This window comes from Littorina saxatilis, linkage group LG3 (genome assembly GCF_037325665.1).
Source record: "Littorina saxatilis isolate snail1 linkage group LG3, US_GU_Lsax_2.0, whole genome shotgun sequence".
NCBI lineage: Eukaryota > Metazoa > Mollusca > Gastropoda > Littorinimorpha > Littorinidae > Littorina > Littorina saxatilis.
In genome coordinates this window covers 55,837,067-55,853,618 of record NC_090247.1, presented here as the reverse complement: position 1 = coordinate 55,853,618, position 16,552 = coordinate 55,837,067, and the positions used below count along the sequence as shown (strand labels likewise).

General features: G+C 40.9%; 2 protein-coding genes across 2 annotated transcripts in view; both read left to right on the top strand.

Moving 5' to 3' along the window:
* The window catches only part of LOC138962728 (ganglioside GM2 activator-like), a 431,559-nt gene that overhangs the window by 227,940 nt on the left and 187,067 nt on the right, over positions 1 to 16,552 (top strand). The gene's annotated exons all lie outside the window — the stretch shown is intronic.
* The window catches only part of LOC138961241 (polycystin-1-like protein 2), a gene marked incomplete at its 3' end in the record, with an annotated part of 55,363 nt that overhangs the window by 35,058 nt on the left and 3,753 nt on the right, over positions 1 to 16,552 (top strand). Inside the window, exons 27-32 of the mRNA XM_070332843.1 lie at positions 1,111 to 1,285; positions 3,442 to 3,700; positions 6,592 to 6,919; positions 14,048 to 14,155; positions 15,029 to 15,279; positions 16,533 to 16,552. The exon at positions 16,533 to 16,552 is cut by the window's right edge and continues 131 nt beyond it. Coding sequence (XP_070188944.1) covers positions 1,111 to 1,285; positions 3,442 to 3,700; positions 6,592 to 6,919; positions 14,048 to 14,155; positions 15,029 to 15,279; positions 16,533 to 16,552 — 1,141 coding nt within the window. The remainder of the gene's footprint in view (positions 1 to 1,110; positions 1,286 to 3,441; positions 3,701 to 6,591; positions 6,920 to 14,047; positions 14,156 to 15,028; positions 15,280 to 16,532) is intronic.

The following is a 16,552-nucleotide window of genomic DNA, read 5'->3' as shown; positions in this document are numbered from 1 at the left end:
CACACTTTACTGTACCTCTCTTCGTTTTAACTTTCTGAGCGTGTTTTTAATCCAAACATATCATATCGATATGTTTTTAGAATCAGGAACCGACAAGGAATAAGATGAAATTGTTTTTAAATCGATTTCGGAAAGTTAATTTTGATCATAATTTTTATATTTTAAATTTTCAGAGCTTGTTTTTAATCCAAATATAACATATTTATATGTTTTTGGAATCAGAACATGATAAAGAATAAGATGAACGTAAATTTGGATCGTTTTATAAAATTTTTTTTTTTAACAATTTTCAGATTTTTAATGACCAAAGTCATTAGTTAATTTTTAAGCCACCAAGCTGAAATGCAATACCGAAGTCCGGCCTTCGTCGAAGATTGCTTGGCGAACATTTCAATAAATTTGATTGAAAAATGAGGGTGTGACAGTGCCGCCTCAACTTTTACAAAAAGCCGGATATGACGTCATCAAAGACATTTATCGAAAAAAACCCATCCGGGGATATCATTCCCAGGAACTCTCATGTAAAATGTCATAAAGATTGGTCCAGTAGTTTAGTCTGAATCGCTCTACACACCCACACGCACAGACACGCACAGACCCACACACACACACACACACACACACACACTCACACACACACACACACACACACACACACACACACACACATACACCACACCCTCGTCTCGATTCCCCCCCCCCCCCTACGTTAAAACATTTAGTCAAAACTTGACTAAATGTAAAAAGGAGAAGAAAAGTTAGGGTCGGTTGGGTCGATTACTTTTTTACCTTTTAATTGAAAAGTCGCATTTGGATTTGTATTGCCCGAAAATCATTTGAGCTGTGCCCACCTGGATGTTGGAGAAGACTAACCTTCTGTTAGAGTCTACAAAATCGAGTTTTGTCATTTAAACAACAACAAAAAATTAAATGCGAAGGGTAACAAAATCGTTCTAAGAAATAGGTTCGTTCGGGAATTTTTTTCATTTTTTGTTTTGTTTAGTTTTTTTGCATGCCTAAGCTCCGCTTATCAAGACAAAGACTGGTCCAGGCTGCTAAGATGAAATATCCTGTGAATAAAATTCTGCTTTAATGTCATGTCTGTCTCAGATCTCCAAGCGAGAGGATGTGTACACATACATGAAGGACACACTGAAGGTTTCTGCCTTCCCGTGGACAGACATATTGGGTGAAGAACTACACTGGCGACAACGACTCTACGCGTCAGACCGCGTCAGTTTTAGGGTCGGCCCTGTGCGCGTTCGTCAAGTCAGAATGCCACAAGGTAAGAGTTGTAATGATTAACACAGTTGTTTCCCTTTACTCACATAAACGGAATCTATGCGCTATCGTGGTTCCATTCCTTCGTTGTCAAGTGATGCTTTCTGGATATAGCCCTGCCAGGAGTGTTACTAGTTGATTCATTTATCTAATGAAATGTAAGATGTTTTGAAAACGATGTATGTATTTTCTTGTCATTGTTGCCGTCTGAAGCCTGATGTCCTTGTTCATAAAGCAAGGTCACCATGTTACTTCCACATTTCCAAAGTAGCCGTTTTCATTTTTCTTTTCTTAGTATATTTTCCATCATCACAGGAAAGTCTTTGAAAGTGACTCGCTGGTACCCGCACCTTAAAAGCAGCGAGAGATTCCACTTACCATACTGGTACAAGCAGGAACAGGGAGGGAAAGCTCGTCATGTATAACCATTGCATTTATATGTAGGGGAAAGGCCCCTAATATGGACCACTTTTTGTTTATTGCTGATAACTAGCTTGTTTTCTTGCGAAGAAGTTTCATTTTGTGGTTAGTAGTGCTTCTCTCTTAGTTTAACCGTTAGGCCTAATTAGAGTAAAATAGCTTTGATAGACCTTCAGCAAAAATTAAATACAGAAAAAATCACAAAAGGTCCATATTTGGAGCCTGGGCGCCCAATATGGACCAGTGAAGCGGCTTTCACGAATCACTGTAAAAAGCCCCCTATACTTCAAAATAACATGATACAACTTAGTGTGCAAGTCAGACTAATTCAAATATGCTTTAGATTTAGCTGTTTCGGGTTGATGAGAGTATTATTTGAAGCACACCAGGAAACTAAAGAAGCTTATCAAAAACAGAGTGAAAATAAGTGAAATTATCAACTTTCACAAAAAAAAGACTATTTGTTATATTTTTTTTGAAATCTTGAGGGCTAGTTATAGATTATTTTCAGCAAGCTTCTTAATGAATTAATTAAAATTGCCTTTAGTTTTTATTTTCTTCGATTTGTTGAAGGTGGTCCATATTAGGGGACTCACACATACTTTGAGGTTTTGCTATTATTTTTTGTTTGCAGTAGAAACTCGGGGTACACACTGTTAAAATATAACAAATATTGTCTTAGCTGTCATATATAGCCATTTTTGTGTTATAAAAGCTTTGGCTGTGGACAGAAACGAGTCCGTTTTAGGCGGCAAATTTAGAGTGAACGCTGCCAAAAGTGAAACAAGTCGCGTAAGGCGAAAATACAACATTTAGTCAAGTAGCTGTCGAACTCACAGAATGAAACTGAACGCAATGCAACGCAGCAAGACCGTATACTCGTAGCATCGTCAGTCCACCGCTCATGGCAAAGGCAGTGAAATTGACAAGAAGAGCGGGGTATTCGTTGCGCTGAGAAGGATAGCACGCTTTTCTGTACCTCTCTTCGTTTTAACTTTCTGAGCGTGTTTTTAATCCAAACATATCATATCTATATGTTTTTGGAATCAGGAACCGACAAGGAATAAGATGAAAGTGTTTTTAAATTGATTTCGAAAATTTAATTTTGATAATAATTTTTATATGTTTAATTTTCAGAGCTTGTTTGTAATCCAAATATAACATATTGTTTTTGGAATCAGAAAATGATGGAGAATAAGATGAACGTAAATTGGGATCGTTTTATAACAAAAATAATTTTTTTTCAATTTTCAGATTTTTAATGACCAAAGTCATTAATTAATTTTTAAGCCACCAAGCTGAAATGCAATACCGAAGTCCGGGCTTTGTCGGAGATTACTTGACCAAAATTTCAACCAATTTGGTTGAAAAATGAGAGCGTGACAGTGCCGCCTCAACTTTCACAAAAAGCCGGATATGACGTCATCAAAGACATTTATCAAAAAAATGAAAAAAACGTCTGAGGATATCATACCCAGGAACTCTCATGTCAAATTTCATAAAGATCGGTCCAGTAGTTTAGTCTGAATCGTTCTACACACACACACAGACAGACAGACACACATACACACATACACCACGACCCTCGTCTCGATTCCCCCCTCTACGTTAAAACATTTAGTCAAAACTTGACTAAATGTAAAAAAGCGAAAAAGCCTAACGGTTTTGAGCCTTTCCCCTAGAGTGGCCGTTTTTAGTTTTCTTTTTTCCATCATTTTCCATCATTTTTCTTCATCACAGAAAAGTCTCTGAAAGTGACTCGCTGGTACCCGCACCTGAAAAGCAGCGAGAGAATCTACTTGCCCTACAGCTACGAGAAGGAAGAGAGAGGGAACTACTGCTTGGGATGGGAGCCCGGCACTTGCCCGGACGATGTGATGATCTCAAAATACAGCGTCAAGGCCTGGAACTACACGACCGATGTCCTGCCTGTGTCCATCTGGGGGACGCACGCCTTCTATGGCAGTGGAGGATACCTGTCGGACTTGACCGTGAATCAGTACGATGTAGCTTTTGTCTCTGTGTCTTAGGCTAACAAATAGAAAAACAAGTCGCGTTAAGCGAAATTAATACGTTTAGTCAATCGGTCGAAATCACAGAATGAAATTGAACGCATTGCATTTTTTCACCAAGACCATACCCTTGCCGATACCCCGCGGCACAATCAGAACGCTGTCGCTCTTGTTTTTGTGTCTTAAGCCAACAAATAGAAAAAAAGTCGCGTAAAGCAAAATTAATACATTTAGCCAATCTGTCGAATTCACAGAATGAAACTGAACGCACTGTATTTTTCTCACCAAGACCATAGCTTTGCCAACACCCCGCGGTCGAGAAAGCACTGACACATTCACGTGAAAAGCGTACAAGCTGCGGTCCGCTGATCGCGTGAAATGACAAGCCAGTCAAAATTTGACTTAATGTAAAAAAAAATATAAAAAATTAAAAGTTTGGCCGGTAGGTAGTGGTTTTGTTGCTGTTGTTGGCTGCGCAGAACAATGACTATCCATCTGTGTCAAATGCTTGTTGTTGTTGGCTAGCGCAGTCTCGTAGAGCAATGACTATCCATCTGTGTCAAATGCTTGTTGTTGTTGGCTAGCGCAGTCTCGTAGAACAATGACTATCCATCTGTGTCAAATGCTTGTTGTTGTTGGCTAGCGCAGTCTCGTAGAACAATGACTATCCATCTGTGTCAAATGCTTGTTGTTGTTGGCTAGCGCAGTCTCGTAGAACAATGACTATCCATCTGTGTCAAATGCTTGTTGCTGTTGGCTAGCGCAGTCTCGTAGAACAATGACTATCCATCTGTGTCAAATGCTTGTTGTTGTTGGCTAGGGCAGTCTCGTAGAACAATGACTATCCATCTGTGTCAAATGCTTGTTGTTGTTGGCTAGCGCAGTCTCGTAGAACAATGACTATCCATCTGTGTCAAATGCTTGTTGTTGTTGGCTAGCGCAGTCTCGTAGAACAATGACTATCCATCTGTGTCAAATGCTTGTTGTTGTTGGCTAGCGCAGTCTCGTAGAACAATGACTATCCATCTGTGTCAAATGCTTGTTGTTGTTGGCTAGCGCAGTCTCGTAGAACAATGACTATCCATCTGTGTCAAATGCGTGTTGTTGTTGGCTAGCGCAGTCTCGTAGAACAATGACTATCCATCTGTGTCAAATGCTTGTTGTTGTTGGCTAGCGCAGTCTCGTAGGACAATGACTATCCATCTGTGTCAAATGCTTGTTGTTGTTGGCTAGCGCAGTCTCGTAGAACAATGACTATCCATCTGTGTCAAATGCTTGTTGTTGTTGGCTAGCGCAGTCTCGTAGAACAATGACTATCCATCTGTGTCAAATGCTTGTTGTTGTTGGCTAGCGCAGTCTCGTAGAACAATGACTATCCATCTGTGTCAAATGCTTGTTGTTGTTGATTAGCGCAGTCTCGTAGAACAATGACTATCCATCTGTGTCAAATGCTTGTTGTTGTTGGCTAGCGCAGTCTCGTAGAACAATGACTATCCATCTGTGTCAAATGCTTGTTGTTGTTGGCTAGCGCAGTCTCGTAGAACAATGTCTATCCATCTGTGTCAAATGCTTGTTGTTGTTGGCTAGCGCAGTCTCGTAGAACAATGACTATCCATCTGTGTCAAATGCTTGTTGTTGTTGGCTAGCGCAGTCTCGTAGGACAATGACTATCCATCTGTGTCAAATGTTTGTTGTTGTTGGCTAGCGCAGTCTCGTAGAACAATGACTATCCATCTGTGTCAAATGCTTGTTGTTGTTGGCTAGCGCAGTCTCGTAGAACAATGACTATCCATCTGTGTCAAATGCTTGTTGTTGTTGGCTAGCGCAGTCTCGTAGAACAATGACTATCCATCTGTGTCAAATGCTTGTTGTTGTTGGCTAGCGCAGTCTCGTAGAACAATGACTATCCATCTGTGTCAAATGCTTGTTGTTGTTGGCTAGCGCAGTCTCGTAGAACAATGACTATCCATCTGTGTCAAATGCTTGTTGTTGTTGGCTAGCGCAGTCTCGTAGAACAATGACTATCCATCTGTGTCAAATGCTTGTTGTTGTTGGCTAGCGCAGTCTCGTAGAACAATGACTATCCATCTGTGTCAAATGCTTGTTGCTGTTGGATAGCGCAGTCTCGTAGAACAATGACTATCCATCTGTGTCAAATGCTTGTTGTTGTTGGCTAGCGCAGTCTCGTAGAACAATGACTATCCATCTGTGTCAAATGCTTGTTGTTGTTGGCTAGCGCAGTCTCGTAGAACAATGACTATCCATCTGTGTCAAATGCTTGCTGTTGTTGGTAAAAACGTATGTCTTTCTTTCTTTATTTGGTGTTTAACGTCGTTTTCAACCATTCAAGGTTATATCGCGACGGAAAAACGTATTACATTGTATTGAATTGTGTTGTGTTGTGATGAGTTGTGTTGTGTTGTGTTGTGTTGTGTTGTGTTGTGTTGTGGTGGTGTGGTGTGGTGTGGTGTGGTGTGGTGTGGTGTGGTGTTCTGTTATGTTGTGTTGTGTTGTGTTGTGTTGTTTTGTGTTGTGTTGTGTTGTGTTGTGTTGTGTTGTGTTGTGTTGTGTTGCATTCCATTGTATTGAAACTACGGTATTTCTCACGTATACGTACGTATATACGTATAGCATTTGACAAATGGCACAAGACGATCAACGACCGAAATCTGTTAATTCTTTCTAAAAGCCTGAAAGCAATTCATTCCCACTATGTGTGTTTTGTTGTTGTTGTTGTTTGTTTGTTTTTATTTATTATTTTTATTTTATTTTCTTAGCTTTAGAATGTTTGATTTATGTTATAATGCAGATGCAAGAACCCCAAATTATGATTTCAAAACAATCATTAAACAATATTTTTCTGAACGCCTGACTACAGGGATGTGGTGACCAAGACCATACAAGAGCTGGAGGATGGAAAGTGGCTGGACCTTCAGACAAGGGGGGTCTTCGTGGAACTCTGCCTCTACAATCCAAACACCAACCTCTTCACCTTCATGCGCATGGGAGCGGAGTTCCCCACCCAGGGCGCCACGACCATCTGGAGGGACCTCAAGACCCTTGCGCTCTACCAGCATCAGGGGCCGACAGGTGCCTTCATCTTCATCTGCGAGTTGCTCGTACTTATCTTCGTCATCGTTTTCACTGTGAGGACGGTGCAGAGAATCAAGAGTCAGAAGAAGGCTTTCTTCAAAGACTTGTGGCAGGTGGGTTAATTGAGTGGATGAAAGTGAGGGTGAGGATGGGTGGGTGTGTGTGTGATTGTTTTCTCATATATATATATATATATATATGTGGGCGTCTCTGATACTGAGTGTTATATCTCTTTGTTTAGATAGATCGCACACAGTCCATGCATCCAATGATACAAATAGATTTGATGGGAGTTCGTCCAGGTTTATTGTAGCCTGCAGCCATGTTGGAGTACACAATGCCAACGTGTCACGTGGTACTGTGACGTCATGTAATTATGCATACATGTACACACATAGGCCTATATGTTACATCCCCCTTTTCCAGTTCACAAATAAATTTGTTGCACATACAACTTGAACTCACAACTTAAAACTCACACACTATCAATCATTCACAAACAATGTAAATAAAGTCCCAGGTAGTAATTCCAATAAACTTCACTTGGAATGTCCATGGATTCTTCAAATAAAATAAATGTTCATTGACGTCCTTGGAAAGTCACATTATTAGTCTCTTCATGTTCTGATTGTCCATTCACCTTTTACGGTGTGACCGATTGTCCTGAAACTTGAAGATTATAACACTCATAACATTTTACACAAAATCAATTAACATTGTCCTTTGCATTCACACACATGTACATGATTTCACACATAATCTCCCATTTTCACAGGTATCCTCACAATTCTACCACTCCTGGTAGCTACGGGTGCTTTCGGAGTTTCCGCATGCATGTGGCTTGGTGCTTGTGTGGGTGTGTTGCTTGTCTGAGCTTTGCTTTTGATTGATGAGTGACTTGATTGCTTTTCGCACTGTGAGCTACTGTTTCTATCATCATTGTAAGTTGTTTGGTTTTGTATGCCAGGAGTCTGTGACAGTGGTTTTTGCTTGCCAGGAGTCTGAGGCATAGATTTTTGCTTGCCAGTAGTTTGTGGCACTGAGTTTTGATTACCAGGAATCTGTGGCACTGAATTATTTCTCTCTGGCTGAGCAGTGTTTTTGATTGGTGTGTTTTCACTGTCTGATTTTGTGCTGACTTTTAGTAGGTCTCGCCTATTTCTCCTGTAGGTGCCAGAGTCAGTCTGTACAAGATATGATCTTGGTGTGTCTGTATGTTTTACAACTGTGGCTGGGCGCCACTTCCCTTTGTCACTGATGTACACCTTGTCATCTTTGTGTAGTGTTGGGAGTGACTTTGCTGTTTTATCATACTGTTGCTTTTGTCTGCTCTGTCTTTCTTTGAGTGTTTTCTTCACTTTGTGTGAGCCCTTGGTTTTTAGTCTGTCTGTGTTGATGTCCAGTCTTGTTCTCAGTTTTCTGTTCATGAGAATCTCTGCTGGAGATGGGAGTGTGCTACTGATAGGTGTGGTTCTGTAGTTTAGAAGCGCTAAGTAGACATCCTCCCCACTATCTTTTGCTTTTTGAAAGAGCTTCTTCAAAGTTTGTACCATCCTTTCAGCTAATCCATTTGACTGAGGGTAAGTAGGGCTTGATGTTGTGTGTTTGAATTCCCATTTGCGTGCAAATTCTGCAAATTTCTCACTCGAGTATTGTGGTCCGTTGTCTGATACCACTTCTTCAGGAATTCCCTGTCTGGCAAATATGGATTTCATGTGTTTTATCACTGTTTTGCTCTTTGTGTCAGGAAGGAGTGCGTATTCAACAAACTTTGAGTGATAGTCAACTATCAGCAAGTAGTCACGGTCATTCCATGCGAACAAATCAGTCCCTACTTTTTTCCATGGTCTGTCTGGAATTTCATGACTGATCATTGGTTCTTTTTGCTGTTTGTTTCTGTGTTTGGCACACACTGAGCATGAGCTGACTATGTCTTCTATTTGTGATGACATCCCAGGCCAAAAGAAAATGACTCTTGCTCTGTTTTTGCACTTTTCCATACCCAGGTGTCCTTCATGTATTCTACCCAGCATTTCTTTTCTCATAGATTTTGGAATGAGAATTTTGTCTGCTTTGAAAATGATGCCATCGATCACACTTAGTTCTTCATTGTATTGGAAATACTGTCTGATCTCAGCGTCAACTTGGTATTTGTCTGCTGGGAAACCTTTCAGAATTTGCTCTTTCAGCTTTTTCAATTCTGGGTCTTTGTCTGTTTCTTCTCTCATTTCCTGCTTTCTGTTGTCTGCTACAGGTAAACTATTCATGAATGTGGCCACATGGATTTTCACCATTTCTTCATTTTCTGACCCTACCTGTGTGTCTGTTTTGACTGACGCTCTTGACAGTGTGTCTGCAACATACATTTCTTTGCCTGGTTTGTATGTGATGTTCAGATCATAGCGCTGTAGCCTCAACATGAATCTTTGAATCCTAGGCGGACATTTGTTCAGTGGCTTTTTCCAGATGTTCTCGATTGGTTTGTGGTCTGTTTCAACCTCACACTGCTTTCCATAGATATATTGATGGAATTTTTCACAAGCGAACACTATGGCCAACGTTTCTTTTTCGATTTGTGCATAGTTTTGTTCTGCTTGAGTGAGTGCTCGAGACGCGTAGGCTACAGGTCTGTCATCCTGCATGAGTGCACAGCCTAACCCTACTGATGATGAATCAGCTGTGATTTTCACCGGTTTGTCTGTGCTGTAGTGAGCAAGTATGGGTGTTTTAGTCAGCTGCTTTTTGACTGCTTTGAATGCTTGCTCTTGTTCATGATTCCACTGCCAGCACACTTCTTTCTTGAGCAAAGTGCGCAGTGGTGCTGTGAGCTCAGCCATATTTGAGACAAACTTTCCCAGATAATTGACCATTCCCAAAAATCTCTGGAGGTCTGCCTTTGACTGTGGTGACGGCATGTTTTGTATGGCTGCTATTTTGTCTGGATCTGGTTTAATGCCGTCTTTGCCTATGATGTGGCCAATGTATTTGATCTCTGTCTGTGCAAACTCACACTTCTTTCTTTTGAGTGTCAAGTTGCGGTCATTTGCCCTTCTAAGTGCTGCATTCAGCGCTTCATCATGTTCTGTTTGGTTGCGACCCCAGATCAGAATGTCGTCGACCCAGTTATCTACTCTTGGTATGTCACTGAACATGGCTTTGATGGTTTTGTGAAAAACCTCACTGGAACATGCCAGACCCATGGGTAGTCTTTTAAAAACGTACCGTCCGAAAGGTGTCTGCATACAACACAGTTTTGAACTTTCTGCATCTAAAGGTATCTGCCAGAAACCATTCTGTGCATCCAGTTTGGTGAACAGTTCTGCACCTTCTAGCTGTGCTGTGACCTCATCAACTGTGGGCATCGCAAAGTGCTCACGCTTGATTGCCTTGTTAAGGTCTTTTGGGTCCATGCATACCCTTAACGTTTTGTCAGGTTTTTCCACCACCACCATGCTACTGACCCAATCTGTAGGTCCTTCTTGTGGCTCAATGACCCCTAATTTTTCCATTCGGTCCAACTCTTCTTTAATTCTCTCTCTGAGAGCGAATGGAACCTTTCTGGGTGGCTGAATGACAGGTTTGACTGATTCGTCAACAACTATGTGGTATTCCGTGCCCAAATTTCCCAGCTCCCCAAAGATAGTGGGAAAATCTTTGTCAACTGTGTCTGCGTCTACGCTGCAGATCTGTATGAGTCTCAGTATTCTTGATGATGCAAGACCTATCAGCGCTGGTTGATTTGTGTCTACCACATAGAACTTTAACTCTTCACCCATCACATTCAGTGTACATGTGCCTTTAACACTGAGATTACCCCCTGTGAAACTGGTCAATCTAGTTTTGGTTTTGTTCAGAGAGGGCTTGTTGTGAAGACTGTTGTATGTGTGCAGTGGGAGCACATTTCCCTGTGCACCAGTGTCAATTTTGAATTTGACTGTGATGTTTTCTACATCTACTGTGACGAACAACTGATTGTCCTCTACACTGGTCAAATATTCCACTGCGTCAACATAAACATCATCATTTTCTGTGTCTGAACTGATTTCTAGTGCATCAACAAATATTTCTTGCTCTTCTGTCTCAGTGTCCTGTCTTTGCACTATGTGTATGTTGCTTTCTGACTCTGATTCTGAGCTTGTGTATGAATCTGTGTCATCTTCATGCATGACATGTACATTTTTCTTACTGCTCCTACAGCAGGCTGCAAAGTGATTGAGCTTTGAACATTTCAAACATTTCATGCCATACGCTGGGCATTTCCCTTTGTCATGCTTTCTAGCACATCTGGTGCACACTACTCTGTCATTGCTAGAAGTAGTACTACTCTGAGTAGTTTTCTTGTCTTTGTATTTCTGAGAGTGAGAATGATGCTTTGACTTTTTGATCTTGTGTACCTTTTGGTCCTCTGTTTTGGTCATGATGTGTGCTTTGGCTCTTGAACTTTCATGCGCCCTACATGTGTCAACACACTGCTGCAAAGTTAGGCCTTTCACTTCAAGCAATTTCTGTCTGACATCATCATCCTTCACCCCTACGACTATCCTATCACGGATCATTCTGTCTTCTTGGTTTTCAAAATTGCATGTTTTTGCAAGTTGTCTGAGGGCAGCAATGTATGTGTCAATGCTTTCTGCTGTTTCTTGGACCCTATTCGGCTATTGTTGAACACATAAGCCTCATACACCTCATTTGTTTCACCAACAAAGAAATCATCAAACTTTTTGATAACAGTGTCAATGTCATTCTTTCTTTCAGTGTTAGTGAATGAGAAACCATCAAACAGTTCATTGGCTTCTTCGCCGATACAAGTCATGAAAACAGCACACCTGTACTCCTTTGTCTCGTCCGACAATCTTGTTGCTACTTCGTAGTTGGTCCATGCTCTCTTGAAGCGTTTCCATTTGGTCTGCATACCACTGGACGACAGCACAAGCTTGGAAGGTGGAGGAATACTGGATGAAAATCTGTTTGGTCTCCTCTCAGTACCACCAGCACGGTTGTGCTCCGCCGCCGGCTGTGCTTCGCCTTCGTGGTCGGACATTTTGTTTCACGTGTTCCACGAGTTATTTCCCTTAGTCCGCTGCCGGTACTTTTTCGGGAAAGTTCTTTTTCGCGCCCACTACAGTTGCGTTTTGACGGCAAACTGAAGCGTAGCTGAACCTCGTAGGCATCCAAAAGTGACTCCAACCCCCAGTTCTGACACCATGTTATATCTCTTTGTTTAGATAGATCGCACACAGTACATGCATCCAATGATACAAATAGATTTGATGGGAGTTCGTCCATGTTTATTGTAGCCTGCAGCCATGTTGGAGTACACAATGCCAACGTGTCACGTGGTACTGTGACGTCATGTAATTATGCATACATGTACACACATAGGCCTATATGTTACACTGAGCACAGACCAAAAATTGATTGGTGTACAACTTTGGGGATGTGTTTGGACACATTGCTGCAAATATGACAGAACCAAATGTTATTCATTTGCCTTCTGAGGCATTTTACTAATAAAATGAACGCTCAATATTACAAAAATCTGTTCTTGTGAATTTATAATATATTTTTGTAATCCGATGAGCGAGTCAAAATGGCGACGAAATGTGTGACATCGGTCAACACGCAACTTTGAAGTGCTCGTTTTTTAAAATTACACAGTCTTCAAATGCGATACAGGTGTTGAAAATACCACAAAGGATGAAAGTTAAATGATGCTAAGCAAAGTTGATAAATGACAAGGCATTTCGCCTAAACAGGCACGGTAAAAAGTCGGTCGCGTACATCCATTTTTCAAGAAAATATGAGAGTAGAATCATCTAAGGCCAGCAAAGCACATACACTAACATATTCAATAACACATAGTCTCAAGAACTCACATTTTCACTGGCTTCTTTGTGCTGTGATTAGCAAGTCAATCACACTATGGATGTCTCTTATGAAATCATTATGTTGCCATACCCCAAAGATTCAAGAGACATTTGACTTTGGAAAAAACACTCCTGAGAACACACCACAAGCATGTTACTCTCCAAACAGTGAATTTTGAATGGCAAAATCGTTTTAAAACTCAGTAAAATCAATAAAAAAATATATAATCGAAATGCTGCAAGGCTTGTTTGAATTTTGTTCAAAACTCAAAATAGATGTACACACCAAATGGCTACTGGTTTTGACAAGCAAATTCAATGCAATTTATTCTTCAAAATGACGAAATGGAACGCTGAACGTCATTACAATACGTAATTTCGTCGTGACGTCATCCGTACATAATATTTCTGTTCGGCCCGTACACTGTTATTCAGCCGGTACACTCAGGTATTTGGCCTGTGAACCTGTACCAGGCTTGATCCTGTTGGAGTAGGCTATAAATATCAGTCTGCTCAACATCAACGTCTGATGACCACAATCGGTGCAGAAATGAGATATAACGGGTTTTAACTGACAAAAGTTTGTTTTTCTTCTTAAAAGGTGTATATCTAAATTCAGTCAGGGTTTGTGGTCCTATCAAACAAACATCGTCAAAATCAAAGAAAAATATCAAACCTTAACTGTTTTTAACGGACAAAAGTTTACTTTTCTTCATCAAAAGTTTGAATTGAAATTTAGTTAGGGACAACAGATCTAGCTACAAAATTTCACTAAGATCGGTGAAAAAATGGGGTTTAACGGTTTTTCAAACTGCCAAAACTTTGGTTTTTGTCTTGAAAAGTATGTTATGATATTCAGTTAGAAACAACAGACCTACTAACCAAATTTCACAAAAATCGGCTTAAAAATGAGATTTAACGGACTTTTAACTGCCAAAAATATTGCTTTTTTCTCTTGAAAAGTATGTGTTTCAGTTTAATTAAGAACAACGGACTACTATGCCAATTTTTGTGACAATCCAACTTTAAATCACAAAATGTCACACTCTCCGTCCCAAGATTGAAGACGCCCACATACAAGTATATATATATATGTTAGCGCCGTTTCTTGAGCTGGGATTTGTAGATTCCCATACGTTACCGGTTGCCGTTGGCGCAGATGAAGTTTGGTTATATATGTAGATTTGCTTCCTGGTAACTTAATAGGCCCTGTGTCAACCCCGTCATACCTTTATTTTCGCAGAAAAAAGCTGTGCAGCTCTTTCAGAAAGGAATGTGTGTGAGGGGGTGGGTGCGTGCGTGCATGCGTGGTGCGTGCGTGTGTGTGTATGTGTCTGTGTGTGTGTTCCTGACAGTATTTGTTTTTATCTGCAGCTCCTGGATTTAATGGCATTGGTATGGGCGTACATTGCCCTGGCCTTCTACATCACGAAAATCCTCAGTGTCGCTAAAACCATGGACAAGTGGCGGTATGATCCAAAGGTCGGTTGGAGGCTTTTTCTTATCATAATTCAATTTGCCACCAAGCCGTAATGCACATTTGAATTAGTGTAGAGTTATTCCCTTATCGCAGGACGTTGACAAAAAGACGCTGGATGTAAGCTCCATTTTGACTAACAGCAGCCTTGCATTCGCCAGTCATCGAACATCAGACACTCTATTGTCTTAGTGAATGCCTGACATTGAGTTTTCTACAGTAAGCCAACGTTGTTTGCGATTGGTAGAATATGCATTTTTTTCTGACCGTAATGCTCTATTGGATTCTTAAGTTTGTCTGACTAGTCTGTCTACCTTTGTGCATCTCTTTTGAAACAAGCTATTATTTTATTTGACGACATTAGAAATCGTACAGTCACGAACAGAGAACAGAAACCTGTTTCCAGCCTGTTTTTAATCTGTGTCCATAACCGATATTGTCAAGGGTATAATTAAATTGCATTTTCGTTTCCTTTCTGGCAAGTACACGCATTACTTTTGGTTAAACCTTATCGTTTATTCTGTGTAGAACTAACCTGCTTTACTGGACGTGTCTCTAGACAAAATGTTTAATATTTTGAGAAAGATTAAGATTTTGAGAAAGATTGAAAGATTGTAAAAAAAACCTCCGAGCTTCAGAAACCTTATCTGCCTGTAACGCCTTGAATGTTTTTAAAGAGCAAGCCAAGAACAAAACAGAGAATTATGCTGATCGATGCTGAATATGTCTCGCATTTTCCCCTGGATTCTCCAGAAAAGAATTGTAACGTGGTTGTATTGGTTCGACAACATGTGTAAGCTGGAAAGAAAGAGATTTTTCATCCGTCCTCGTACTGCTCATGTCTGCATATATTTATGTTTGATTATATCATATTTCAGGTTTACGTCGATTTTTACCTACCCGTGTTGTGGGACGCCTTGTATGGCTACATCCTGGCAGCACTGGTTTTCGTGGTCACCATTCGTCTGCTGCGTGTTCTGGGCTACAACAAGCGCGTGACCATGCTGGCCACTGTCCTAGCCCGCTCTGGTCATGCTCTGCTGGGCTACTCCATCATGTTCTTCATCGTCATCTCGGCCTACGTCACAGCTGGGCACGTGCTGTTTGGCGCCACGAATAGACAGTTCAGGTCAGTGGTACACATCCACACAGTGTTAAAGGCATGGTCCTTCTTGTGGAAACTATTCACACCTAGGCTGGCTTTTATGAGAAACAGGAGCATCGTTTTACGTACACACATTCCAGAAATTAACAGCTTGGTTGCTCTCTATTCAGGTATGCCAGGTTTTACCTGAGATAGGAGCATCCTTATACTTGCACACATTCTAAAAATCAACAGCTTGGTTGCTCTTTGTGCAGAAGGGGAATGCCACTGTCCTTCCCGTAAAAACTATTCATACCTGGCCAGGCTTTTACCTGAGATAGGAGCATCTTTCTACTTACACTCATTCCAACAATCAACAGCTTGGTTGCTCTCCGTGCAAAGTGGAAATGCCCTCTTCAGAGACTTTTACCTGGCATGGAAGAATCCTTCTTTGTGAATAATTATTTTGTGAGAACGGGTCACAATTTTGTGAGAACGGGCCACACTTTTGTGAGAACGAGTCAAAATTTTGTGAGAACGGGTCAAACTTTTGTGAGAACGGGCCACAATTTTGTGAGAACGGGTCAAAATTTTGTGAGAACGGGTCAAACTTTTGTGAGAACGGGCCACAATTTTGTGAGAACGGGTCAAACTTTTGTGAGAACGGGCCACACTTTTGTGAGAACGAGTCAAAATTTTGTGAGAACGGGTCAAACTTTTGTGAGAACGGGCCACAATTTTGTGAGAACGGGTCAAACTTTTGTGAGAACGGGTCACAATTTTGTGAGAACGGGTCAACATTTTGTGGCGAATTAATTTAGCAGATAGACATGTGTCACTTAAAAAACAAAAATTATTAAACAGTTCGCACTCTGCAGGGGAAGCTCGCAGGCGGTTGTTGTTTATGCATATGCTTAACCTTAAGCAAATGTTTTAACATATTCTGTCAAACCTATGCTAGCGATCGACCTCTCGATAACGACTGACTGTGCACAACAAACACCCTAGAAAATCCCCGAAGAGGTTTTCTTTTATATAATTCACCTTTCCATAACGACCACTTTTGGTCGGACCCTTTAATGGTCGTTATCGACAGGTTGGACTGTTGTACAGTGGACCCCCATTTTAAGACCCCCCCCCCCTTTTAAGACCTTGTTTTTTCAGACTTTCTGTTCATAACCTCTTGAAAATTACCCCAATTTTAAGATTCTCTCCTTTTTAAGACCTGATTTTCTCAGGTATTTAGAGGTCCTGAATAAGGGGTTCCACTGTATGATGCGGGATGTGTACCACTTCAGGTCACTGTGGGACACATACG